This window comes from Oreochromis niloticus, unplaced genomic scaffold, assembly GCF_001858045.2.
Source record: "Oreochromis niloticus isolate F11D_XX unplaced genomic scaffold, O_niloticus_UMD_NMBU tig00007295_pilon, whole genome shotgun sequence".
Classification (NCBI taxonomy): domain Eukaryota; kingdom Metazoa; phylum Chordata; class Actinopteri; order Cichliformes; family Cichlidae; genus Oreochromis; species Oreochromis niloticus.
In genome coordinates, this window is record NW_020328469.1 from 3,252 (window position 1) to 31,173 (window position 27,922).

Below are 27,922 nucleotides of genomic sequence, written 5' to 3' on the forward strand. Positions count from 1 at the left end.
CTCCTGAACCTCTGCGCACAGCGTCTGCTAATCGGTGCTGTGCGAAGTCAGTTTACGCAGGACTGTAAGCTGTCATCTGTCGTCTGTGAGGCGTGAGCAGTGTTTGTCTTTAACATAGTTCACGGTGCAGCTGCTGACATAATGTGGATCCGAAGATCCATAATGGCCTACCGGGGTTGAAAGTCTCGATAATGCACGGTGTTTCGGCGGAATACCGGCTTCCGCGAGTGTGACGCTTATATTGAGCGAGGAAAAAATAATAGAATATAATTTTATATTTATATTTCAATATCACAATAATCTTCCAATTTAGAACTACAAGTTTAAAGAACTAACATAAATAAATACACTTCAGCGAAATACTTCTAATTTATTTTCCCAAACCACGCGGAGCCGCACTATAAGGACTAAAGAGCCGCATGCGGCTCCGGAGCCGCGGGTTGCCGACCCTGGTCTGGCCTAATGTCTGTATAGCTATAAGTCAGCACAGGATTAGGATAGAAGGAGGCTGCTGAATGAGTGAGCTTTCACCCAGCCAGCAGACTGGTGTTGATGTTACACCAGCCCATCCATAATTTGTAACAAGAACAAATAGCATTGTTAGCTACTGACACCTGATTGTTTGCATCGTCTGCTGTTTATTAAAGATTCTTCAGGAAGACAGTTTTGGTATCTCAGATTTGTATGCACTACTTTTCATTTGATGTCTAGACTAGAATTTAGCCAGTTACAGTCTGTTGTACAATACACAGAAAATCACTCCTCCCAATTAAGATGCTAAATGGTTACCAACCTGGTCGGTAACAGTAAGATTTAATAAAGATAAATAGGAGGGGAAGTTCCCTCCCTGGGCTCCCGCTTACAGGGATGTTTAACACAGCTATAGCTAAACAGCAGTTCAGAGTTCAGCACCATCATCTGTAATACAGCTTCCTGTCTGTGTTCACTGGCAAGTTAACTATCTCCACATTAAGCCAGAGCTCAAGTAAAAAATGTACAACAAGGTGCATCATATTCTAGGTGGATTATTGGACCCCAACTTTTACAGTTTCAGACTAGTTTTTGGCCTGAATGATGTCCAATCAACTTTTAATGCTCAAAGCAGTGAGCTCAAAATCACTCAGGCAACATGAAGTCTGCCCTCTTTGTTTTTTTAATAATGAGGTGTCAGAGTTTTCCCAGTTTTTCAATTGTTGTGGGTAAATGGCGATTTCACCAAGGCGGGACCTTATACCAGGGTCACAGACTTTATATAAAAGATATACTGTGACTTCACCAATTGATTAGCGTTGTGGCATCATCAGCCAAGGGAGGGGTGGATCTGAATTAGAATCTAAGGGACACTGCCTCTTCCTACGTGGGTGACTTGTAAATCCCATGATGAAGCATACCCTGCTTTATCCTCTATCCTCAAAAGCTACAAAATGACCTTCATGTTTTTTTTTATGTCATCTAAAATTACCAATTAAGAGCATAAATGCATCAGCAAGGTGATGGAGCTCATGTACAAGTCTCATTTCTGCAACCTCAAGAGTTCCCACCTTTCTGGTGATTTAAAGAATTTCATTCAGAATGGCTTTATTTCCAGACCTGGTAGCTACATCTGTTTTTATACACAGTATGTACTCAGTGTGCATTTGTTACATTGTATCTTCGCCCCAAAAGTTAGTCAGATAAATAAGAAAAGATTCATTCCTCTTCTTGCACACAAACAGCACATAAACAGCTGATTCATCACAGAGACGTTGCCCTTAGCCAGAGAGAGCAGAGTAGCAGCAGAGCTGTGGGAACACCCTACCCCGGGTCGCTGAGGTGTTTAATCATCATTATTGTCTAGTCCTACACCCACCTCTCCTGGTCCCTGTAGCCCAGTGTGTTTCCTCTTATTGTATTCAGACAGCATCTACAGCATGTCATATGCGCAAAAACATGCTAGCTTGTAATGTTGTTGTTTTATTGTGTCACTTCCAAAGGCATTGATCTGTAAATGTTTTATAGAAAAACACATTGAGGAAAATAGTCATCTGTTCTTATGGAAACACCAATCTGTCAGTCTGTCATTGAGTTCTGTGTGACAGTGTGATTTAACTGAAATGTAAAACCGTAATAACATTCCAGCTAAATTATGCTAAAGGAGAAAAGATGCTTGAATTAGACGTAATTCAATCCCTAAAACAAAGCACCAAATGTTGCTGTAAACTGCTCCTCCAATCAGTAAAACATATTAGCATGCTTCTAGTCTGTAGTGTAATAAAATAATAAATCTAATATTTTAAATAGCCGCCTTTTTCAGGCATGAAGGGTCAGGTCGGTGGAGGTCAGATTTGTAAGTGAAGGCCACCATCTAGTGGAAGCAACAGATCTCTGCAGACAGTCAGTTAACTGTATTCCTTGAAGCATATTTCCATGTGTAGCTGTGATATTTTTATTATAAAAATGTTTCCTATATCATTAATTACAACTTTCATAGCTTTTTACAGGAATTAGCCCCTGTTATGGAGTGGATAATGAAAAATGTTGTGTTTTTGCCATGATGGGTTTTGATTTCATTGTGTTTTGTTATGTTAAATAAAAGATTTTTTTCCCACAAAACAAGGACAATCGGGTTTGTATGAAGTAAGAGATGATTTAGAAATATGTAATAGGTAAAGGACCCAGTAAAGTATGATAAAGATTTTTAAAAGTATTCCTGTGCAAAAGTCAAAGACCGCTCTGTCCTTTAAGGTGCTATAATAGTTTGGTCACTTCAGGGTTAGAGAGCTACGACTACAACAGAACATTTATGGATTAATATCCTGCCACGCCATGAAACTGGCAGGACATAAATCCCACACATCACCTACAGAATCAAAAAGTCCTTCCTCGTGACGGTTCAAACCCAGGTCACTACTGTGTCCAAACCCCTGAGTACTCTGAGTAGTATGACCTCCGTGCTGTTTGTAACTTGTAAAAAATATCACTGTGTGTTTGGCTCCTCCAGGTGATGGCGATGATGACGAGGAGGAAGGTCGTGAGGAGCGCCTTCCATCTTGTTACGACTACGTCATGCATTTCCTCACCGTCTTCTGGAAGGTTCTGTTTGCCTGCGTCCCGCCAACAGAGTACTGGAACGGCTGGGCCTGCTTCTTCGTGTCCATCAGCGCCATCGGGCTCCTCACCGCCATCATCGGGGATTTGGCATCGCATTTCGGCTGCACCGTGGGGCTGCGGGACACTGTGACCGCCGTGGTGTTTGTGGCGCTGGGAACTTCCATTCCAGGTGAGTAAATGTCCCGTTTCACTGTGTGAGAGCAAGAAAAGGCAGAAAGGAGCGTGGATGATTTGATTGTTTTGAGTATTGGATGGATTATGGGAGAATACCCAGATTTATGAGTGCATGTAGTGTCACTTTGTAACTTTGTAGTTGTTTTGTGTCCTTCAGTCATTTTGCATCATTTTGCATCTGTTTATAATCATCTATTTGTATCTTTTGTGTGATTTTGTAGGTGGTTTGTTGCTCTTTCTGGCCATTTTATGTCTCTTTGTCATTTTGCATCTTTTTAATTGTTTTTAGTCACTTTTTGTCATTTTTGTGTCTCTGAATCATTTCAATCATTTTCAGTCATCTTACTGGACACAAGCTTTGCGCCTCTTTAAAGTAATTTTGGATCTCTCTGTAGTTGCTTTGACTTTCTGTCAATCATTTTGTACCTTTGCAGTTGTTTTTTGTATCTTTTGGTCATTGTTTGTCTCTTTGGAATCATCTAATTGCTTTCTATTTAAAAAATTTCTGGGGTGTGAAGGTGTGTGACTCACATTTTCCACCTTTTCCTTCTCCAGACACCTTTGCTAGCAAAGTGGCTGCCATACAAGACCAGCATGCCGACGCATCGGTTGGAAATGTCACTGGCAGCAACGCAGTCAACGTGTTCCTGGGGATCGGAGTGGCATGGTCAGTGGCCGCCGTGTACTGGAGAATTAAAGGAAAGGAGTTCCGGGTGGATCCTGGATCACTGGCGTTCTCCGTCACGCTCTTCACCATCTTCACGTTCATCTGCATGTCCGTGCTATTGTTCAGACGCCGGCCCTCCATCGGCGGAGAGCTTGGCGGCCCGAAAGTGTCCCGCCTCCTGACCACCCTCCTGTTCCTGGGTCTGTGGTTCCTCTACATCCTCTTCTCCAGCCTAGAGGCCTACTGTCACATCAACGGCTTTTAAAGAGGAGATGAAGAATGTTCCAGAAGAATTTTGCACAGCAGCACACACAAAATCGTTGACTCTCAGTCCATTTAGTCCACGGTTTAACACAAAACAAGTGTAAGATTCATCTGGTTAATAGGGCTTCAGATACATGTTCACAAACACTACATTTAAGCATGTGTAAACAGCGCATTTTAAACACATTCATTGTTACTTGGAAGATGAGGGTTAAGAGGAAGTATTTTTGGAGGGTGAGAGCGTGAAAACGAAAGGTTACTGCGGATAGTTAACGGGGAGCAGACGGAGAGTGACAGAGAATGACTGTGACGGGAGATTCAGAGGTGAAAAGAAGGTCAGGTCAGTCAGAGGAGTGCTGCTTTATTCACTTTAAAGCCAGGTGTGTTTATTTTGGGTTGAGGAGCTCACTTCCAGGATCAGACCACTGAGACGGATCACAAACCTGTGAGCATTGAAGGAAAAATACCTTTGTTTTCCTTTAGTCTCTCATTCAAACCATCAACTCTGCAGCTTCATGTTTCTTCACTGAGGAAGTGGAGGAGCACTGCATCAAATAAGGAGTCGAATGTTTACAACAACATTACATTTGTTTACTACTAGAGGTTCTTGTATAGTGGTGATGCTTGTCTAATACGCAGTATAGCTGAAGGTGGCTCTCCACACGCGCTGTAAATAGTACAAACCGTTGTACATATAGAGTGTAGTAATTTCACAGGGCAGGCTGCCACACAAAAGGATGCAGAGACAGAAATGCCAGGTTTCTACTGTCGCTGTCAGCAAAGCTTCGATGATTTTCATTGCACAGGCTGGAACACTGGTAGTTGCAAATATTACAAATGTCAGCGGCTTTAGTTTTAGCGACATGCTAAGTGGAAAATAAAAGTTTTAGCAACCAAAACAAGTAAATAAGAAGCTGCATAAGTGTAACACTGACTAAAAGAACATCTTTGTACTAATCTCTTTACCGGACCACAGCCTCTGACAGGGGCTTGCATATAAAGCTGAAGGATTAGTTTTTGCATGTATAGCCATGTACAGAGCATCTTCACATTATATGTCATGTACATGCTATGAAAAAGGGAATAACCAGCCTAATTATCCACCTGTAAATTACATCCCTGTGTTTTTGTGTCGACTCGGTGAACAGAAACTGTCAGCTAGTCCTTGATGTTAAATCTTCCTGTATAAACAGAAGAAGCCGTTTGGTCCGGGAGGAACAAAAAGGACATTTTCCTCTCCTGAAGGACCAAATATGCGCTCACACACTCCTGATGTGTGCAGTGTCATTTAAAAACTTTGTCTGAGGCAGTCAGATGGGCTGATGAGCTGCAGTCAGCCATCGCTGTGTTACTGTTAGTGGCAGACTCGTCCATTCCTTTATCTTAAGTGACAGCAGCATGGGCAGACAAACATGTACGGGTGGTTAACAAGACTCAACAGTGTTAGTTTACTCTCAAAAATAAAGTCTCTAAAGTTGCTGATTGCCATCATCAGCATCCGGTCTGCAGCGTTTGTTAGGAAAAAGCTAATAATCTACACATTAATTAGGCTGCAGGACTGTAGTCTACAGCACACTAATGCTTTAAGATAGCAAACAAAGAATGCCTTAAGGGAAGCTCAAGTAAAAAAATCTAGTATTCAAGATTTCTGCTGTACAAACTGCCCAGGCTGCACTTTATTTAACGTAACTAAAACACTGTGTTGTGCTTATCTTTTCCTCCATCATTCTATAAGTGGTTACTGTGCAATATACGAAGGGAGAACTGTCTCGTGTTTCCACTGGTTCGGATAACACCAGATCCAGGTGGACCCATCATGTTGTCTATTCATGTCTGCTTAGAGCACATGTACCAAACATGTTAAAAATTTACTTTCCTTCTTTATGGAAAGCCAGCGCATCGTTTGTAATAACAAAAAAAGAAGGTTCTGATTAAAGACCAGAGGGTCTACCTGAAACGAGGATGTCTACACGGGAGCAGCACAGTCATCATAGTGCCACAGCAGGAAACATGGCTCTGCAAGGCATGCATGTGTTGCTCAGTATTGCATGGCAGACTTGGAACAAATGTTCACAAGCTACTGAAGAAACCGGCTGCTAAATACACCATAAAACACTGGATGGTGTGCGAACACGCTCTAATTCGTTTCGACATTTCCACGCTGGCACTTCAGGGCTACTATGTTCAGCACTGAGATGCATGAAGCAGGAAAGCCAGCGTGTGAAAAATGTCACAACAAACAGCAGTAAGATTGTCTTATAATAATAATAATGACTAGAAGCTTTAATTATTATCATTATTATTATTATTATTATAACTGCCTAATTTCAGTCCCATTAAATATATTTCTTTGAGGACATTGCATTATAAACCTCTCACCCACAGATGATAAGTGCTATACAAGTGGAACTCTTTATTATTGTTGTTAAACATGATAATTTGAAAAGGATTTGATTGGTTAACCCTGACTAACTTTGTAAACTTTCTAAAATCCAGTTTTGTATCTTTTTCCTTGCAGATGTAGCCAAGGTAGATTATTTTGTATTTCTAAACAACATTTAGGATAGTTTCAGTGTATAAAGCTGGTATGTAGACTACATGGTGTCTGAATTTAGTGGGTTAGACTTTGATATATTTTCCACAGTGAGAAATCTCCCCTTTAACGGTGTAGTAGTGCATCATAACCAAACTTTAAAGCATCTAATTTACTGAAATAGATGGTCCGCTAACTCATTTGTGTCTTTGTTTTTCATGTATAGTAGATAATTTATATATTTATTTATTTATAGAAGATTATTTCTCTAAGCATAAGATGTGCTGCAGGTCCTTGAGGAGAACAGTTTGGAGTTTATTTGAGCAATTAGGTTTCAATGTGCAATACGAGAAAAGGTTCCGCTGCAGCTTACATTGTTCGAGCTCAGTCCGTGTCTTTTTTTCTGCCGCAGTGTTTGTCATAACCCTCCGCCAGTGTACACTTCTTCATGTCGTCCTTGTGACGGAGGAACTTTGAGTGTAAGTAGCATGTTTACATAAAGAAACAGTGTGGAACATTGCCAGTATAATTGTCAGTCTCAGGCTGTTGTGAGCTGAAGTTTTGTAGATATTAGCCGTGGCTGTGAGGCAGGTTTGTTGTGTGTGAGGTTCAAACAATCCCCTGAACAGTAGTTTACTCACTCAAACCACCAGGTGGGACCAACAATAGATATGACACACACACACATGCAGAGGTCTGCTGAACTCTTGTGTAATGACCAGCACCAGCAGGAACAGAGCGAATCACCTCCACAATGTGTGCATTTGTGACCTCGGTGTGGCCCAGGAGCCAAAAACAGAACTGTCTACAATGTCCGGACAATGTTCCATGTTTCCACAAACTTCTGTACTAACTGTCGGCCTTTGGCCTTCGCTGTTCTGTAGCTAGATGTAATGCCCCCACCCCCAGCTCTTTTCAGCCTCCCCTCCTTACCTGATCCTTCCCAGTGTGCATCCATGTTTGCTTCCCCTCCTGTGTTCCCCTGCACATGCATGATGAAGCCCGGTGTACGTACGTTATAGCAGCATGGTCTACTGTGATGGATGCCTGTAGGTTATTCTGTCGGATCGATTCCCCACAGTAGGATTTCAAAACATCTGAGTCTTCTTGTGAAATAAAGTGAGCAAGTGTGACACGCACAACCACAGCTCGGTTCAGACAGACTGAGCAGAAACACAAACAAGCGCCATTCCTGGAGTCAGTCTCCTCCTCACCTGTTTCTGTAGAAGCTGTGAAAAGAGATCCTGCTGTGCTGGGTCCAGGCTACATCCCAGGTCATCTTTTTGTTTTTTGGTGTATGATATTTCAGTGTCTGTGTTTGTGTTCAGCCTCCTCTCCTCCCCTCCCAGGTCTTGCTCTCTTCAGTGTGTCTCTTTGTGAAGTCGTTTCCTGTGATGATGAAAATTTCTCTCTGCCTGAATCTTTGTAGGGAAATATTGACTGAAATTACTACAATGTCATGTGATAGACATATACATTTATTCGATACTGTAATAAATTAACTGAAGATGATATTTAAGGTTTTCTTTATGAAATGCAAGAAAAAAAATCTTAGAAAAAACTCGGTTTTGAATCATGGCATGAGGTGTAACGTGTTCCTGAAAGAAAACGAAGGTCTTTAATCAAGTGAAGTTGACCTTATTTAAATATAGTTTATTTATTTTCAAGGTTCAACGTGTCTGAGTCATTATTTTATAACTGAACAATATAACAATCAAAGTCAGTGATTCATCGAGTCATCCAGCTATCAAACACCTGTAATCTGAAACTTAGAGGACATTTTTCATGTCTCGACTCATAAATACAGTGAAACTTTTTGCAGATTAATAAGTAGTGATGGTCGCCTCACAGTAAGAGGGTCCTGGATTTGAATCAGTGAGCTGGGCCTCTCCCATGTGTACGCACATGAGTACCCCATATGCACGTTAGGTTAACTGGTGACGCTAAATTAGCTGAATGAATGGTTGCCTGTGTCTCTGTATCGACAGACTGATCACCTGTTTCAGGTAAAAAAAGGTAAAAATGTATAATGGTGGTGGCACACCATTGTTTATTAATTATTAGCTCTAAAGACAAAGGTATTTGTGTGTGTGTGGGGGGGGGGGGGACTCAAAAGTACCATATGCACTTTCATGGCCATGTGAGGCCTGTTCCCTCATTATCACAATAAAAGCAGATAAACAATCTGGGATTGATTCCGAGGGCTGAATTTCCATTTCATAGCTTTTCACTGACAAACTTAATATAAAGTTGAAAGAAATGTTGATGAAAGTGAAGGAGGCCATCAGGTTTCGTCTCCTGTCCAAGCGCCTTCTTTAGTTTGAGAACAACTGTGGAGACACACAGACCAATATCTCCTCTTTGACTCCCATCACCCACTGAAACACAAACATGGGGTGATCAGGATCCAACACCACTGAGCAGAGAACGTTCCATGTACCTGAGGATTTATACGGGTAATCTACGCTGTAGCTACGTTATAGCCACAAAACTCTCTGAAACCCTACGCCAGGGGTCTGCAACCTTTTACACCCAAAGAGCCACTTGGACCCGGTTTCCACGCAAAAGAAAACACTGGGAGCCGCAAATACTTTTTGACATCTAAAATGAAGATAACACTGTATATATATTGTTTTTTGTACCTTTGTGTGAACAACTAAGGTGTGCTGCTTATGAAATCCATGAAGTGCTACAGAGAAAATTACATTTTATTTATGTAATCAACACATTTTGAACTCTTAAAGAAATATAACAAAAGCAAAGACACCCAGCTGAACTAAAATGATCCATGTAGCAAACAAAAACTGTTGTGAGCCGCCTCCCTTATATCTCCTTTGGGCTTTTGGAGCCTTGACCTGACTTTTAAAAAATAATTGGTAAAAAAAAAAGCTCTATGCTGCTGAAAAATTGAAAATAGATATTTGCAAAATTCTGCCTAAATATGTATTTTACCTGGTTAATTCGTGCGGCGGGGGCGTGGTCTGCAGCGCCGCTGCAGGGAAGGCGGACGCACCTGAGCGGCACCCGCAATCACGCCTCGCCGCCTTAAAGTCTGCGCTATCTGTGCTGTTGTGTTGGTGGTGTGTGTCGGGCTGTGAGCTGCGAAGCTACAGCCGGCTGTATGCGTACAGCAACCGCGTGTGAAAAGCGCGTTCATGCAAACATCGTCGGGTCTGCCGTGGTATGTTTACAATGGGACTTCTGCTCCTGAACCTCTGCGCACAGCGTCTGCTAATCGGTGCTGTGCGAAGTCAGTTTACGCAGGACTGTAAGCTGTCATCTGTCGTCTGTGAGGCGTGAGCAGTGTTTGTCTTTAACATAGTTCACGGTGCAGCTGCTGACATAATGTGGATCCGAAGATCCATAATTGGCCTACCCGGGGTTGAAAGTCTCGATAAATGCACGGTGTTTCGGTGGGAATACCGGCTTCCGCGAGTGTGACGCTTATATTGAGCGAGGAAAAAATAATAGAATATAATTTTATATTTATATTTCAATATCACAATAATCTTCCAATTTAGAACTACAAGTTTAAAAGAACTAACATAAATAAAATACACTTCAGCGAAATACTTCTAATTTATTTTCCCAAACCACGCGGAGCCGCACTATAAGGACTAAAGAGCCGCATGCGGCTCCGGAGCCGCGGGTTGCCGACCCCTGGCCTGGATGAACCAGCTCCCCCTGCTGGATTCAATCCAGTTTCAGCAGGCATTCAGTCTGGCTGCCAACGTCACCCTACTAGCTGTCAACATTCGTAATGACAGGCTCATCATGACAGGAAGTGGCATCTACACCCCTTTTTCTGCCACCTACCACCACGCCAGGAAAGGGGACCCAGAGGAGGGCAGGCTGCTGGTGGCCAGAGTGCCAGTTTTGGAGCCACTTGAGGTAAAACAAAGTGCAGCCAAAGAGGTGGAGGCTGGTGGTGGGGAGTCAACAATATCAGCGGCTACAGACTCTGGATACTGCTACCAAGATAGCTGTGATGACCCTCCTCCTCCCTCCTACCCCACCTTCATCTCCTCTATGATGTATGACACATTTACATTTGTCCTCTTAAATGAGACACAAGGCGACATTAAAGTGTGCAACGGCACTTTCTGCTGCCGCCTGCAGTACAGGTGGTTACTGCAAGACCATAAAGAGCTCTATGCTTTCGGCGCACTTGCAGGAACACACACCGTCAACGGACGTTACGCATGCAGGCAAGAATCACATGAATTTGAATATTTCTAAAAAGGTTAAAACTGACAACTCACTACTTTTATTTGCCACATGTTAAATATCTACAGGTTTGTGCAGTAGTCTGTTGTGCAGGGTTGGATCAGAGCTCTTGTGGACAGGAAGCGGAAGAAGCAGAGTCTAAAATGGACTTCCTGTTGGAGGGGAACTTTGACACCAAATACGTGTACCCATCTATTCTGACAAGCCGAATGTTCCTGGAGCAGCCAGAGAGTCTGGAGAAAGCTGCAGACGGGAGACTGACCATGAAACATTCAAACACGAAGGGTGGCCTGGTCACTGCCTGCCTGTATGGACGAATGTACCACCTGGACAATGAATAAACTTTAGAGGGATCAGGAAAATAAAGTTCAGTGTTATGGTTAAGAGCTGCTCCAACCTTCAGCTGTTACACATTTCTTTTATCTCTTATAAAATAAACCAAAACAAATGTCTTTATTCATCTGTTACTTAATCTTTACAGTACAAACATTCCACCAAGTAGCATTTATCCTCTGTTTGAATGTTGCATATTCCTCAAAAGGCAATATTTAATAGTTTCTCTCTCTCTCTCACACACACACACACACACACACACACACACACACACAAACAAATCCACACAGTGACAGCCACCTTCTCTTGTCTCCTGTACACAACACAAACATTAAGAAGTTACAGCATTGCAAGTTATCCATTCCTTGGGCTGCTCATTCAGTTCATCAGTTGTACAGTACATTGGTCTTACATCCACCTGCTGTCACAATCTGCTCTCAACGATTCAATCTCCACCTGGAATAAATACGTAGGTTTCAATATTGACTTTCTCTCCTAGGAATCAAGAAGTCGATCCTAATCATGAATGCAGCATTATAAGTGTCCCAGAGTGACAGTCAGTGGCTGCTGTGAAAGCTCAAAGAACTCTGAATAAAATCTCAAGTACAGTAGGGAAAACGCTTCTTCAGCTGGTCCCATAAGATTGTCCCTCAGTTTCTGTATCTTAACAAAGAAAAAAAAAGCAGTCCTCTGAGCTTTTCTTCACCAGATGCTCCATTAGTAAATGTGAATGAAAAATCTTTGAAAAGATTTAAAACTGTATCCTCAAACAGAAAGAGTTCAACGTAAAAATAAAACCACTGCTTTACATTGAAAAGGACGCTGACCATGTTACTGATCGTACAGTGATGCCGTGGAAAAAAAAAGTGGCAAATTATTCTTTATTTTACCAAATTATTACATTAGTGCATCTTTTCCACTGTGTATGCACCTGAAGGAAGCAAGCATGTGGTTCAGACGAGGATTATTTTTAGATTTGAAGAGACTTACCTAAGAATACTCTGCTTGTATTTACTGCCCTGTCAAGCTTTTGTCAGTGATCTATTAAGGCTCCTGAGTGGCTGGCTAACCTGCCAGTATTGAGGTTCCACTAGTCCTCAGTACGTTTCTGAATCTGAGTCATTCATTTCATCATCTCCGGAGACAGAGGACAGCAGGCGTTCTGGCCTGCAGTAGGAGGCGTGGTCAGGTCTCAGTGGGGCTGGAGTATCAAAGGCCACACCTTTGGAAATGTGGTTTGAGATAGGGTGGTGGTTGATGACTGTTTGAGTAAGCGAGAGAGTGGGCAAAGCTGCTATGGTGACCATGGGTGAGGTGGGCATCATTGAGTTGAGGATGAGGGCCAAGCAGTCAGCTACATCCCGATTGGGAGCACAAGCCAAAGCTGGAGTGTAACCTGGGAATAAAAGGAGGAAAAGGGTTCATAGTACACATTAGAATTACACCTGAAGAGTATGTGTGAGTACAGTGAGATGAAAGCTGACCATTCTCATCCACAGCTAACACACTGGCTCCTTTCACCAGCAGCTCCTGGACCACCACTGTCAATCCCTTCCTGGCTGCTACATGCAAGGGCCTGCAGGTAGAAGAGTGTTACAGTAAGTTCACAGTGGGTTTTGCAGGTTATCCTACTGTTTACAGTAGGTGCAACCTTCAGGTTCTACATACGTCTGCAGAGCAGCGTTGGTGCAGTTAATGAGATTCCTGTCGCTGATTTTCTCCAGAATCAACAAGGCACTTGTCTCGTGACCCTGAGAAGAACAGAGAGTACCAAAGTCATCTGCAGTGACCACATGAGATGTGCAACAATCCTGCCTTTGTCAGTATGTTAAAGAGATGACGTTCTGAGCTTCACATAAACGTTAATCTCGCGCAAAGCTTTAAAAGCTCTTTGTGTGACAGTTACGGACCAGTGCGTGTGTGTGTGGCAAATATTATTGTTCACAATAATATGACATTCTCCAAATTGTGCCTTTAGTGATGCAAGTGAAACATGTGATGATGTGGTTAAATGTGTCTGCCAGATGTGTCCAAAGTGATACATAAATGTTCCAAGGGCCAGGGCCAAAACATACACGTCCCACACATTGCAAAAATATAAAATCTGAATTGTAACTACTTTCAACTTTAAATTTTTAATACTGAATGACTAAAGAACATTTCCTGTCTCTGAATAGCCCTTACCTTGCTGCAAGCCAAATGCAATGCTGTGTTCCTGTCTGCATCTTGCAGTGCCAAGTCTGCCTTAGCACCGCTCACCATCACCTCTGTAACACAACACAACAGTGGAGATAAATACAAGTGAAAGGTTAAGAAATCAGGGACCATTATTTCCACAAGTTTATCCCAGGATCAGTTAGTGTACTGACCCACAGCATTGGTCTGTCCATTTAGAGCTACCATCATCAGTGGTGTTCTGTGCATGTGGGTGTCAACAACATTTGCCTGAGCTCCATGGCTCAGAAGAAGGGAAACGCACTCCACATGGTCAGAAAAAGCTGCAGCATGAAGAGGAGTCCTGCATCAACATCAACACAGTTATTGTAATACGTTCCTGCTCACTAAGAACAAATACAAAAAAAAAACCCCTTCCACACAAGATGTTAAGTCTGTCTGCATCTCTTACCTGCCCTTGGAGTCCGTTGCATTCACAATATTTGCACCCAGGGAGTCAATTAACATCTCTGCCACTCCCTCATTATCGTTTATCCTAAAACACATAACGCAGCCTGTCACACACCCTCAGAGCAAATCGATCCTCATAAGCATTCGGTCACTATTGAAAAGGAAGCCCTTGCTTTGTTGTTAGCCCTGCAGCATTTCGAGGTGTATATTGGATCCAGCTCTATACCTGTTCAAGTATTCACTGACCACAACCCATTGGTGTTTCTCTCCCAGATGCAAAACTCAAATCAGAGACTTATGCGTTGGTCCCTTCTTTTGCAAGATTTTAATCTGCAAATCAAACATAAGAAAGGGACGGAAAATGTTATCGCTGATGCCCTGTCTCTTAGTTTGGAAATTAAACAATAGGAGGGTTGTTTAATTCTTATGGAAGGGGGTGTTACGAACTTGTATTTTCATGTGTTTGTTCTGGGCAGGTAATATTTGTTTATGTTAATTCAGCTGTGCCAGGGCTCTGCTCCGATTGGTGCGTGGATACACCGCCCTGACGCGACTGGTTCCAGCTGGAGGACCCGCCCATTAAAAGGAGGCTGGAGTGCTACGGCTGGAGAGGTCCTCGCGTTTCCCCTCAGCACCCAGCAGTGTACCTGTGGCAGTCGTTGGCTGCAGTGTTGTCTGAAAAGTTGTGGAAGTGGAGTGGGTAGGGGTGAGCTGCCGTTTCTTTTGATCACCCGTTTTCTCCTGTTTTGAATTAGTTAAGGAGGTCAGACTCTGTCTTTATTTTTGACTTTATTTTGGTAAGGTCAGGGGTGCGGGATTTGTGTAGATTTGTTTTGTTTATTATTTTGGCCTTGGCTCGCCCTGAAGTGTTGACACTCCCGTTCTGTTGTTCCTCTTCTTTCTTCCACCTTGTAAATAAATCACAATATAACGAACGGATTTGTTTCCTGTGGCTGCTTGGGTCTTGGGGGGAGCGAGTGCCTCGTTCATGTTATTGCCTGGCCCTAGACGGGTCGTAACAGTAGCTTCCAGTGAGTTTTTTTTTAAATTTTATAATACAGAAAAAGCAAATCGTCGTATTTCTAGCAATTATTATTAGATTTGACTTGTATATATCAGTAGTTGTTTGTTTTTTTTGTTTTTTTACAGTACTTAGTTTTTAGAGCACATGTTCCTACTTTGGGAAGTACCCCTGATATGCCTCTTTGTAACTAAAACAAAGTCATTCTCCTGCTCAAGAGAGTAGCTTTAATGCGTGAAAACTGGAAAGGTGTTGAAGACAGTGTGTTGGTTTTACACTCATTAGGGGTATTTAGCACTGGACTCTATAAGGTTCAGTTGTTAGTTCAGTGTTGGGGGTGTTTGGGGAGGGATGAAATTTTATTATGTATGTATTTATTTATTTGCAACGGAAACAAAACTATACTGCTAGCAGGAATAACAACGACGTATGACTGAAAAATAACGCTTTTAATTTCAATTCAAGTTAGATTTTTTCTTTGTGCGCAACGCAGATTTTCTGTGCGCAGAGACCGTGCCAGCGCACTGCGCAGCTTAGAGGGAACATTGGATACAGCCTATGGCGTTTGGTGTGAACAGAGACGTTGCACCTGCTGCTAATTAACAGCACAAGGGGCGGGGCTTACGCTCAGCTCAAAGGCCTTTGCAACGTCACAATAAAGGAACTTCAAAGGAGCTTCCAAACCAAGGGCTTAAATAGAGCCTTAGCGACGCTATACTCTCTACACAAGTGAACTACAAAGTTGTTCCGTCTAAAATACCGCTGAAAGTCTAAAATACCAGTGAAAGTCAACCTTTATTAAATATGTCTCACATTTATGCTAGAGCTAATGATCGCCATGGTCCAAACTTCAACAAGGCCCTCCAAACGTCCTCAGTTCAAATGCCAAACAAGGTACTGGCAGAGCTTAAAAAATTCAGAGCTCAAAAAGAGAAAGAACTAAAAATTAGAGAGGGAATGAATATATCCGACATATTAATTCAAAATAATCAGCACAACGATATTCTAAGAAAAGCCAGGTTTAAGTCACTCCACAACAGCTGGGAGGACGCAATCAGGCTAAAGAAAGAGATAATGCAGGAGGAACAAAGGGAAAGTCGGGAGTGGAGAGAGGCCGGCAGGAAGGCTGACGTGATATTATTGGCAAAGCATATGGAAGAGGCGCAAAAAAGGCGTGAAAAATGCATTGAACTTTGCCAATATAATAACGAGACAGTCAAAGAAAAACGTGCTTTGGCTGAACTTGAGAAAGAAATTGAAACACAGCATTTGTTAAAGCAACGACGTCAGGCCACCGAGAACGAACGCCGTCTTCGCGATATGGAGCTGGAACTTCTCAAAGCCGCTCGTAAAAACATCCCAGTTTTAGACAGAACAGAGGGGAAGAAACATAGTGTGGTTTTAGAAAAGGAAGGTTCAGATGACTTTCAACCAAAGCAAAAGAAGCATTCCTGCAAACTTGTACTGGTCGGGTTCGTTTCTTCCGTTGTCAGCAACGCAGCAGCTCAGAACAAACAACACCTAAAACGGACGAGTTCGGCTGCCAACAATTAATAAAACAAACAGGCTTGTGTCTGTAGCGAAAGACTCGCCAGCTAATGCTAAAAAACTCATTCCCACACCCCCCCCCCTGTCTGAGAAACCACAGAAAACACAGCGTGCCCCCATTATTAAAAACCAATACAAGGTTGTTGCACTTTACGCACCACGCTTATTAGAGACGTGGGACATAAACACAAATAAAAATTTACTCCCACCCCCGCCTCCTCTTCCTATTAAACCACAGAAAACACTGTGTGCCCCCATTATTACAAATTAAGACAGGGTTCTTGCACCTTGCTTATCACGCTTATTACAGACATGGAAATATTAACAGCAGTAAAATATAAAAAACACACCCTCTAACCGGTTGCAGCAGATAGCCGCCCCTCCCTGAGCCTGGATCTGCTGGAGGTTTCTTCCTGTTCAAAGGGAGTTTTTCCTTCCCACTGTCGCCATGTGCTTGCTCATAGGGGATCATTTGATTGTTGGGGGGTTTTTTTTCACAACAACAGTTGTGAAAATATTCACAACTGTTGTTGTGAAAATATAACTGTTGTTGTGAAAAAATTCACAACAACAGTTATATTGCAAATTCTTCACCATCCATCAGCCATTACAATACAATTAATAAAAATCTTGAAATACATAAAAATGTTGATGTTTGATTTTGTTTACTACTACGTGTCTGATAGTGATTATCTGAGTAGATAAAACAGTGGTCCTGTACCACCAACATCATTATGGAGATGTGTGAGAATGACTGGGAGATACTGGGACTACTGTGAAATCAGAAAAAGCAGAGTGGGGAGGTACATTGCTTCTCCAGCTGTGTAAATTACATTTTTCTCAGCAGCAACAGCTTTGGGGTTAGGAGAATACCAGGACCAGTCAGTGCACAATTACCAATTCATCAGCTGCATAACAGCAGCTGGAGCCTCACAGCTGGAGCGCACTGTACTGAGTGAAACATTTTCACACTTCGGCGGCTCCGCTTTGTGTTGTCTTTTTTGCACTAGATTCTGAAGCTGCAGGTTTGATCTATCTTCAAACAACCTTGACTGAACCAGCAGCAAACTGTGTGTTGTGAAATATTTATTCCCACTATACAACTTGTAGTCTGCAGAGGTTATGTCTGACCAATAATTCAGACAAAATAATTACAAAGATCTGTTAGTTTATACTTAAACCACAAAGGAGCTCATTTCAGTATCCAGTCAAAGACTCTTGGTTATAGAAAACTTTAGCAATTTTCTTTAGCAGCTGAATTGAATTCGAAACAAATATCACACACAATGGCCTTCGCTCAGTGTTTTACATTGTTTCAACCACTTTTTTTTAACAGTACACAACATCATTAAATCTCACAGTTTACAAAAAGACTTGTAAAACCTGCTCATTTTCTTGCCAAAGATTTTATAAGAAAATGGATATCTCGAAGCCATAAAACCAGGGCGTATATTAATATAGGGTGTGTCCTTTTAGTTTTATTTTCCTCATAGTTTCTAGAGAAATTTGTTTTAGGATGAACTTTGTTTTTTCTGACAAAGTGTGTTAATCACATTTTTTTTAATGTGAGAACTTTTTTTGGTCAAAATGACTACAATAATAAAACACGTTCGTACAAGCCTCACTGTTCAAATCATACTTAAGTGGTGTGGTCATAGCGTGAATGCCAGGTTATGTAATCGTGTCTGTGTAAACTCTAAATCTCCGGAGCAAAGTCAATGATAACGAATGTTCCAGAAAAATCACCCCGAGGCAGTCTAAGCACCTTCCTCTGCCCTTCCCTCAAACAAATGAACTGATTTAGAATCTGTCCGGGACTTTTGAGACTGAATTAAATGTCTGGAAAGGTCTCTTGTGATTCAAGTTTATTTTCTAATGTTCTCCCAAATGTAGAGTAAGACATATTTCCTAATAAGCTCATGAGAAAACAGCTTCTAAAAATATTTATCTATAACATATTTTTATGCACGTGTGTCAGGCTTAAGGCAACGCACTTCGGAGACTTTCTTTCGGTACTTCTTTTTAATGTTTTTAGAAAACCACCTTCTTCCTCAACATCCATCCGGTGTCAGAAAAATAAGAGCACGACTCACCTTCCGGTATACCTTTTCCAAAATAAAACTGTAACCGACATTAAGTTTAACAACAATCCCAGACAATTAAGAATCTCGAATGCAACGAAAAGATAGGGGTAGAGTAGCTTCCAGTGAGCTTTTTAAATTTTATAATACAGAAAAAGCAAATCGTCGTATTTCTAGCAATTATTATTTCACATGAGTACCCCATATGCACGTTAGGTTAACTGGTGACGCTAAATTAGCTGAATGAATGGTTGCCTGTGTGTCTGTATCGACAGACTAATCACCTGTTTCAGGTAAAAAAAAGGTAAAAAATGTATAATGGTGGTGGCACACCATTGTTTATTAATTATTAGCTCTAAAGACAAAGGTATTTGTGTGTGTGTGTGTGTGGGGGGGGGGGACTCAAAAGTACCATATGCACTTTCATGGCCATGTGAGGCCTGTTCCCTCATTATCACAATAAAAGCAGATAAACAATCTGGGATTGATTCCGAGGGCTGAATTTCCATTTCATAGCTTTTCACTGACAAACTTAATATAAAGTTGAAAGAAATGTTGATGAAAGTGAAGGAGGCCATCAGGTTTCGTCTCCTGTCCAAGCGCCTTCTTTAGTTTGAGAACAACTGTGGAGACACACAGACCAATATCTCCTCTTTGACTCCCATCACCCACTGAAACACAAACATGGGGTGATCAGGATCCAACACCACTGAGCAGAGAACGTTCCATGTACCTGAGGATTTATACGGGTAATCTACGCTGTAGCTACGTTATAGCCACAAAACTCTCTGAAACCCTACGCCAGGGGTCTGCAACCTTTTACACCCAAAGAGCCACTTGGACCCGGTTTCCACGCAAAAGAAAACACTGGGAGCCGCAAATACTTTTTGACATCTAAAATGAAGATAACACTGTATATATATTGTTTTTTGTACCTTTGTGTGAACAACTAAGGTGTGCTGCTTATGAAATCCATGAAGTGCTACAGAGAAAATTACATTTTATTTATGTAATCAACACATTTTGAACTCTTAAAGAAATATAACAAAAGCAAAGACACCCAGCTGAACTAAAATGATCCATGTAGCAAACAAAAACTGTTGTGAGCCGCCTCCCTTATATCTCCTTTGGGCTTTTGGAGCCTTGACCTGACTTTTAAAAAATAATTGGTAAAAAAAAGCTCTATGCTGCTGAAAAATTGAAAATAGATATTTGCAAAATTCTGCCTAAATATGTATTTTACCTGGTTAATTCGTGCGGCGGGGGCGTGGTCTGCAGCGCCGCTGCAGGGAAGGCGGACGCACCTGAGCGGCACCCGCAATCACGCCTCGCCGCCTTAAAGTCTGCGCTATCTGTGCTGTTGTGTTGGTGGTGTGTGTCGGGCTGTGAGCTGCGAAGCTACAGCCGGCCGTATGCGTACAGCAACCGCGTGTGAAAAGCGCGTTCATGCAAACATCGTCGGGTCTGCCGTGGTATGTTTACAATGGGACTTCTGCTCCTGAACCTCTGCGCACAGCGTCTGCTAATCGGTGCTGTGCGAAGTCAGTTTACGCAGGACTGTAAGCTGTCATCTGTCGTCTGTGAGGCGTGAGCAGTGTTTGTCTTTAACATAGTTCACGGTGCAGCTGCTGACATAATGTGGATCCGAAGATCCATAATTGGCCTACCCGGGGTTGAAAGTCTCGATAAATGCACGGTGTTTCGGCGGGAATACCGGCTTCCGCGAGTGTGACGCTTATATTGAGCGAGGAAAAAATAATAGAATATAATTTTATATTTATATTTCAATATCACAATAATCTTCCAATTTAGAACTACAAGTTTAAAAGAACTAACATAAATAAAATACACTTCAGCGAAATACTTCTAATTTATTTTCCCAAACCACGCGGAGCCGCACTATAAGGACTAAAGAGCCGCATGCGGCTCCGGAGCCGCGGGTTGCCGACCCCTGGTCTGGCCTAATGTCTGTATAGCTATAAGTCAGCACAGGATTAGGATAGAAGGAGGCTGCTGAATGAGTGAGCTTTCACCCAGCCAGCAGACTGGTGTTGATGTTACACCAGCCCATCCCATAATTTGTAACAAGAACAAATAGCATTGTTAGCTACTGACACCTGATTGTTTGCATCGTCTGCTGTTTATTAAAGATTCTTCAGGAAGACAGTTTTGGTATCTCAGATTTGTATGCACTACTTTTCATTTGATGTCTAGACTAGAATTTAGCCAAGTTACAGTCTGTTGGTACAATACACAGAAAATCACTCCTCCCAATTAAGATGCTAAATGGTTACCAACCTGGTCGGTAACAGTAAGATTTAATAAAGATAAATAGGAGGGGAAGTTCCCTCCCTGGGCTCCCGCTTACAGGGATGTTTAACACAGCTATAGCTAAACAGCAGTTCAGAGTTCAGCACCATCATCTGTAATACAGCTTCCTGTCTGTGTTCACTGGCAAGTTAACTATCTCCACATTAAGCCAGAGCTCAAGTAAAAAAATGTACAACAAGGTGCATCATATTCTAGGTGGATTATTGGACCCCAACTTTTACAGTTTCAGACTAGTTTTTGGCCTGAATGATGTCCAATCAACTTTTAATGCTCAAAGCAGTGAGCTCAAAATCACTCAGGCAACATGAAGTCTGCCCTCTTTGTTTTGTTTTAATAATGAGGTGTCAGAGTTTTCCCAGTTTTTCAATTGTTGTGGGTAAAATGGCGATTTCACCAAGGCGGGACCTTATACCAGGGTCACAGACTTTATATAAAAGATATACTGTGACTTCACCAATTGATTAGCGTTGTGGCATCATCAGCCAAGGGAGGGGTGGATCTGAATTAGAATCTAAGGGACACTGCCTCTTCCTACGTGGGTGACTTGTAAATCCCATGATGAAGCATACCCTGCTTTATCCTCTATCCTCAAAAGCTACAAAATGACCTTCATGTTTTTTTTTTATGTCATCTAAAATTACCAATTAAGAGCATAAATGCATCAGCAAGGTGATGGAGCTCATGTACAAGTCTCATTTCTGCAACCTCAAGAGTTCCCACCTTTCTGGTGATTTAAAAGAATTTCATTCAGAATGGCTTTATTTTCCAGACCTGGTAGCTACATCTGTTTTTATACACAGTATGTACTCAGTGTGCATTTGTTACATTGTATCTTCGCCCCAAAAGTTAGTCAGATAAATAAGAAAAGATTCATTCCTCTTCTTGCACACAAACAGCACATAAACAGCTGATTCATCACAGAGACGTTGCCCTTAGCCAGAGAGAGCAGAGTAGCAGCAGAGCTGTGGGAACACCCTACCCCGGGTCGCTGAGGTGTTTAATCATCATTATTGTCTAGTCCTACACCCACCTCTCCTGGTCCCTGTAGCCCAGTGTGTTTCCTCTTATTGTATTCAGACAGCATCTACAGCATGTCATATGCGCAAAAACATGCTAGCTTGTAATGTTGTTGTTTTATTGTGTCACTTCCAAAGGCATTGATCTGTAAATGTTTTATAGAAAAAACACATTGAGGAAAATAGTCATCTGTTCTTATGGAAACACCAATCTGTCAGTCTGTCATTGAGTTCTGTGTGACAGTGTGATTTAACTGAAATGTAAAACCGTAATAACATTCCAGCTAAATTATGCTAAAGGAGAAAAAGATGCTTGAATTAGACGTAATTCAATCCCTAAAAACAAAGCACCAAATGTTGCTGTAAACTGCTCCTCCAATCAGTAAAACATATTAGCATGCTTCTAGTCTGTAGTGTAATAAAAATAATAAATCTAATATTTTAAATAGCCGCCTTTTTCAGGCATGAAGGGTCAGGTCGGTGGAGGTCAGATTTGTAAGTGAAGGCCACCATCTAGTGGAAGCAACAGATCTCTGCAGACAGTCAGTTAACTGTATTCCTTGAAGCATATTTCCATGTGTAGCTGTGATATTTTTATTATAAAAATGTTTCCTATATCATTAATTACAACTTTTCATAGCTTTTTACAGGAATTAGCCCCTGTTATGGAGTGGATAATGAAAAATGTTGTGTTTTTGCCATGATGGGTTTTGATTTCATTGTGTTTTGTTATGTTAAATAAAAGATTTTTTTTCCCACAAAACAAGGACAATCGGGTTTGTATGAAGTAAGAGATGATTTAGAAATATGTAATAGGTAAAGGACCCAGTAAAAGTATGATAAAGATTTTTAAAAGTATTCCTGTGCAAAAGTCAAAGACCGCTCTGTCCTTTAAGGTGCTATAATAGTTTGGTCACTTCAGGGTTAGAGAGCTACGACTACAACAGAACATTTATGGGATTAATATCCTGCCACGCCATGAAACTGGCAGGACATAAATCCCACACATCACCTACAGAATCAAAAAGTCCTTCCTCGTGACGGTTCAAACCCAGGTCACTACTGTGTCCAAACCCCTGAGTACTCTGAGTAGTATGACCTCCGTGCTGTTTGTAACTTGTAAAAAATATCACTGTGTGTTTGGCTCCTCCAGGTGATGGCGATGATGACGAGGAGGAAGGTCGTGAGGAGCGCCTTCCATCTTGTTACGACTACGTCATGCATTTCCTCACCGTCTTCTGGAAGGTTCTGTTTGCCTGCGTCCCGCCAACAGAGTACTGGAACGGCTGGGCCTGCTTCTTCGTGTCCATCAGCGCCATCGGGCTCCTCACCGCCATCATCGGGGATTTGGCATCGCATTTCGGCTGCACCGTGGGGCTGCGGGACACTGTGACCGCCGTGGTGTTTGTGGCGCTGGGAACTTCCATTCCAGGTGAGTAAATGTCCCGTTTCACTGTGTGAGAGCAAGAAAAGGCAGAAAGGAGCGTGGATGATTTGATTGTTTTGAGTATTGGATGGATTATGGGAGAATACCCAGATTTATGAGTGCATGTAGTGTCACTTTGTAACTTTGTAGTTGTTTTGTGTCCTTCAGTCATTTTGCATCATTTTGCATCTGTTTATAATCATCTATTTGTATCTTTTGTGTGATTTTGTAGGTGGTTTGTTGCTCTTTCTGGCCATTTTATGTCTCTTTGTCATTTTGCATCTTTTTAATTGTTTTTAGTCACTTTTTTGTCATTTTTGTGTCTCTGAATCATTTCAATCATTTTCAGTCATCTTACTGGACACAAGCTTTGCGCCTCTTTAAAGTAATTTTGGATCTCTCTGTAGTTGCTTTGACTTTCTGTCAATCATTTTGTACCTTTGCAGTTGTTTTTTGTATCTTTTTGGTCATTGTTTGTCTCTTTGGAATCATCTAATTGCTTTCTATTTAAAAAATTTCTGGGGTGTGAAGGTGTGTGACTCACATTTTCCACCTTTTCCTTCTCCAGACACCTTTGCTAGCAAAGTGGCTGCCATACAAGACCAGCATGCCGACGCATCGGTTGGAAATGTCACTGGCAGCAACGCAGTCAACGTGTTCCTGGGGATCGGAGTGGCATGGTCAGTGGCCGCCGTGTACTGGAGAATTAAAGGAAAGGAGTTCCGGGTGGATCCTGGATCACTGGCGTTCTCCGTCACGCTCTTCACCATCTTCACGTTCATCTGCATGTCCGTGCTATTGTTCAGACGCCGGCCCTCCATCGGCGGAGAGCTTGGCGGCCCGAAAGTGTCCCGCCTCCTGACCACCCTCCTGTTCCTGGGTCTGTGGTTCCTCTACATCCTCTTCTCCAGCCTAGAGGCCTACTGTCACATCAACGGCTTTTAAAGAGGAGATGAAGAATGTTCCAGAAGAATTTTGCACAGCAGCACACACAAAATCGTTGACTCTCAGTCCATTTAGTCCACGGTTTAACACAAAACAAGTGTAAGATTCATCTGGTTAATAGGGCTTCAGATACATGTTCACAAACACTACATTTAAGCATGTGTAAACAGCGCATTTTAAACACATTCATTGTTACTTGGAAGATGAGGGTTAAGAGGAAGTATTTTTGGAGGGTGAGAGCGTGAAAACGAAAGGTTACTGCGGATAGTTAACGGGGAGCAGACGGAGAGTGACAGAGAATGACTGTGACGGGAGATTCAGAGGTGAAAAGAAGGTCAGGTCAGTCAGAGGAGTGCTGCTTTATTCACTTTAAAGCCAGGTGTGTTTATTTTGGGTTGAGGAGCTCACTTCCAGGATCAGACCACTGAGACGGATCACAAACCTGTGAGCATTGAAGGAAAAATACCTTTGTTTTCCTTTAGTCTCTCATTCAAACCATCAACTCTGCAGCTTCATGTTTCTTCACTGAGGAAGTGGAGGAGCACTGCATCAAATAAGGAGTCGAATGTTTACAACAACATTACATTTGTTTACTACTAGAGGTTCTTGTATAGTGGTGATGCTTGTCTAATACGCAGTATAGCTGAAGGTGGCTCTCCACACGCGCTGTAAATAGTACAAACCGTTGTACATATAGAGTGTAGTAATTTCACAGGGCAGGCTGCCACACAAAAGGATGCAGAGACAGAAATGCCAGGTTTCTACTGTCGCTGTCAGCAAAGCTTCGATGATTTTCATTGCACAGGCTGGAACACTGGTAGTTGCAAATATTACAAATGTCAGCGGCTTTAGTTTTAGCGACATGCTAAGTGGAAAATAAAAGTTTTAGCAACCAAAACAAGTAAATAAGAAGCTGCATAAGTGTAACACTGACTAAAAGAACATCTTTGTACTAATCTCTTTACCGGACCACAGCCTCTGACAGGGGCTTGCATATAAAGCTGAAGGATTAGTTTTTGCATGTATAGCCATGTACAGAGCATCTTCACATTATATGTCATGTACATGCTATGAAAAAGGGAATAACCAGCCTAATTATCCACCTGTAAATTACATCCCTGTGTTTTTGTGTCAACTCGGTGAACAGAAACTGTCAGCTAGTCCTTGATGTTAAATCTTCCTGTATAAAACAGAAGAAGCCGTTTGGTCCGGGAGGAACAAAAAGGACATTTTCCTCTCCTGAAGGACCAAATATGCGCTCACACACTCCTGATGTGTGCAGTGTCATTTAAAAACTTTGTCTGAGGCAGTCAGATGGGCTGATGAGCTGCAGTCAGCCATCGCTGTGTTACTGTTAGTGGCAGACTCGTCCATTCCTTTATCTTAAGTGACAGCAGCATGGGCAGACAAACATGTACGGGTGGTTAACAAGACTCAACAGTGTTAGTTTACTCTCAAAAATAAAGTCTCTAAAGTTGCTGATTGCCATCATCAGCATCCGGTCTGCAGCGTTTGTTAGGAAAAAGCTAATAATCTACACATTAATTAGGCTGCAGGACTGTAGTCTACAGCACACTAATGCTTTAAGATAGCAAACAAAGAATGCCTTAAGGGAAGCTCAAGTAAAAAAATCTAGTATTCAAGATTTCTGCTGTACAAACTGCCCAGGCTGCACTTTATTTAACGTAACTAAAACACTGTGTTGTGCTTATCTTTTCCTCCATCATTCTATAAGTGGTTACTGTGCAATATACGAAGGGAGAACTGTCTCGTGTTTCCACTGGTTCGGATAACACCAGATCCAGGTGGACCCATCATGTTGTCTATTCATGTCTGCTTAGAGCACATGTACCAAACATGTTAAAAATTTACTTTCCTTCTTTATGGAAAGCCAGCGCATCGTTTGTAATAACAAAAAAAGAAGGTTCTGATTAAAGACCAGAGGGTCTACCTGAAACGAGGATGTCTACACGGGAGCAGCACAGTCATCATAGTGCCACAGCAGGAAACATGGCTCTGCAAGGCATGCATGTGTTGCTCAGTATTGCATGGCAGACTTGGAACAAATGTTCACAAGCTACTGAAGAAACCGGCTGCTAAATACACCATAAAACACTGGATGGTGTGCGAACACGCTCTAATTCGTTTCGACATTTCCACGCTGGCACTTCAGGGCTACTATGTTCAGCACTGAGATGCATGAAGCAGGAAAGCCAGCGTGTGAAAAATGTCACAACAAACAGCAGTAAGATTGTCTTATAATAATAATAATGACTAGAAGCTTTAATTATTATCATTATTATTATTATTATTATAACTGCCTAATTTCAGTCCCATTAAATATATTTCTTTGAGGACATTGCATTATAAACCTCTCACCCACAGATGATAAGTGCTATACAAGTGGAACTCTTTATTATTGTTGTTAAACATGATAATTTGAAAAGGATTTGATTGGTTAACCCTGACTAACTTTGTAAACTTTCTAAAATCCAGTTTTGTATCTTTTTCCTTGCAGATGTAGCCAAGGTAGATTATTTTGTATTTCTAAACAACATTTAGGATAGTTTCAGTGTATAAAGCTGGTATGTAGACTACATGGTGTCTGAATTTAGTGGGTTAGACTTTGATATATTTTCCACAGTGAGAAATCTCCCCTTTAACGGTGTAGTAGTGCATCATAACCAAACTTTAAAGCATCTAATTTACTGAAATAGATGGTCCGCTAACTCATTTGTGTCTTTGTTTTTCATGTATAGTAGATAATTTATATATTTATTTATTTATAGAAGATTATTTCTCTAAGCATAAGATGTGCTGCAGGTCCTTGAGGAGAACAGTTTGGAGTTTATTTGAGCAATTAGGTTTCAATGTGCAATACGAGAAAAGGTTCCGCTGCAGCTTACATTGTTCGAGCTCAGTCCGTGTCTTTTTTTCTGCCGCAGTGTTTGTCATAACCCTCCGCCAGTGTACACTTCTTCATGTCGTCCTTGTGACGGAGGAACTTTGAGTGTAAGTAGCATGTTTACATAAAGAAACAGTGTGGAACATTGCCAGTATAATTGTCAGTCTCAGGCTGTTGTGAGCTGAAGTTTTGTAGATATTAGCCGTGGCTGTGAGGCAGGTTTGTTGTGTGTGAGGTTCAAACAATCCCCTGAACAGTAGTTTACTCACTCAAACCACCAGGTGGGACCAACAATAGATATGACACACACACACATGCAGAGGTCTGCTGAACTCTTGTGTAATGACCAGCACCAGCAGGAACAGAGCGAATCACCTCCACAATGTGTGCATTTGTGACCTCGGTGTGGCCCAGGAGCCAAAAACAGAACTGTCTACAATGTCCGGACAATGTTCCATGTTTCCACAAACTTCTGTACTAACTGTCGGCCTTTGGCCTTCGCTGTTCTGTAGCTAGATGTAATGCCCCCACCCCCAGCTCTTTTCAGCCTCCCCTCCTTACCTGATCCTTCCCAGTGTGCATCCATGTTTGCTTCCCCTCCTGTGTTCCCCTGCACATGCATGATGAAGCCCGGTGTACGTACGTTATAGCAGCATGGTCTACTGTGATGGATGCCTGTAGGTTATTCTGTCGGATCGATTCCCCACAGTAGGATTTCAAAACATCTGAGTCTTCT

At 41.9% G+C, this 27,922-nt stretch overlaps 4 protein-coding genes across 5 annotated transcripts; 3 read left to right on the plus strand and 1 right to left on the minus strand.

Annotated features, from left to right (window-relative positions):
* Window positions 1-2,946: 2,946 nt before the first annotated feature.
* On the plus strand, window positions 2,947-4,965 carry LOC109200910 (sodium/calcium exchanger 2-like; the record flags this gene model as incomplete). The annotated part of the gene is made up of 2 exons (XM_025904820.1): window positions 2,947-3,259; window positions 3,820-4,965. Coding segments are annotated over 2 exons (690 nt in total), but the record flags the coding sequence as incomplete, so codon positions are not given.
* A 4,197-nt stretch (window positions 4,966-9,162) lies between these two features.
* LOC109200911 (biotinidase-like) lies at window positions 9,163-11,296 on the plus strand. The gene is made up of 3 exons (XM_019356489.1): window positions 9,163-9,184; window positions 10,372-10,932; window positions 11,049-11,296. Exons 1-3 carry the CDS (start codon window positions 9,163-9,165, stop codon window positions 11,294-11,296), a joined length of 831 nt encoding a protein of 276 aa, XP_019212034.1.
* A 941-nt stretch (window positions 11,297-12,237) lies between these two features.
* Window positions 12,238-14,043, minus strand: LOC109200909 (serine/threonine-protein phosphatase 6 regulatory ankyrin repeat subunit A-like). 2 transcript variants are annotated; one of them, XM_019356487.2, is made up of 6 exons: window positions 13,915-14,043; window positions 13,658-13,806; window positions 13,473-13,555; window positions 12,957-13,039; window positions 12,773-12,864; window positions 12,238-12,684 (listed from the first exon to the last, which is right to left on the minus strand). In XM_019356487.2, exons 1-6 carry the CDS (start codon window positions 14,007-14,009, stop codon window positions 12,386-12,388), a joined length of 801 nt encoding a protein of 266 aa, XP_019212032.2. In that variant the 5' UTR covers window positions 14,010-14,043; the 3' UTR covers window positions 12,238-12,385. The 2 variants fall into 2 exon arrangements, with proteins under 2 accessions (XP_019212032.2, XP_025760602.1); XM_025904817.1 differs by having other exon boundaries at window positions 13,658-13,786; window positions 13,915-13,999.
* An 8,986-nt stretch (window positions 14,044-23,029) lies between these two features.
* On the plus strand, window positions 23,030-25,050 carry LOC109200912 (sodium/calcium exchanger 2-like; the record flags this gene model as incomplete). The annotated part of the gene is made up of 2 exons (XM_025904818.1): window positions 23,030-23,342; window positions 23,905-25,050. Coding segments are annotated over 2 exons (690 nt in total), but the record flags the coding sequence as incomplete, so codon positions are not given.
* Window positions 25,051-27,922: the final 2,872 nt, after the last annotated feature.

Excerpts from the sequence above, each read along its gene's own strand:
- LOC109200911 (XM_019356489.1), top strand. The coding sequence starts at position 9,163 with ATGTACCTGAGGATTTATACGG. Across the intron at positions 9,185-10,371 it reads GTACCTGAGGATTTATACGG|CCGCGGGTTGCCGACCCCTG; the intron begins GTAATCTACGCT and ends GCGGCTCCGGAG. Across the intron at positions 10,933-11,048 it reads CGTCAACGGACGTTACGCAT|GGTTGGATCAGAGCTCTTGT; the intron begins GCAGGCAAGAAT and ends TCTGTTGTGCAG.
- LOC109200909 (XM_019356487.2), bottom strand. The coding sequence starts at position 14,009 with ATGTGTTTTAGGATAAACGATAATGAGGGAGTGGCAGAGATGTTAATT. Across the intron at positions 13,807-13,914 it reads GCAACGGACTCCAAGGGCAG|GACTCCTCTTCATGCTGCAG; the intron begins GTAAGAGATGCA and ends ATGTTGATGCAG. Across the intron at positions 13,040-13,472 it reads TGCATTTGGCTTGCAGCAAG|GGTCACGAGACAAGTGCCTT; the intron begins GTAAGGGCTATT and ends TGTTCTTCTCAG.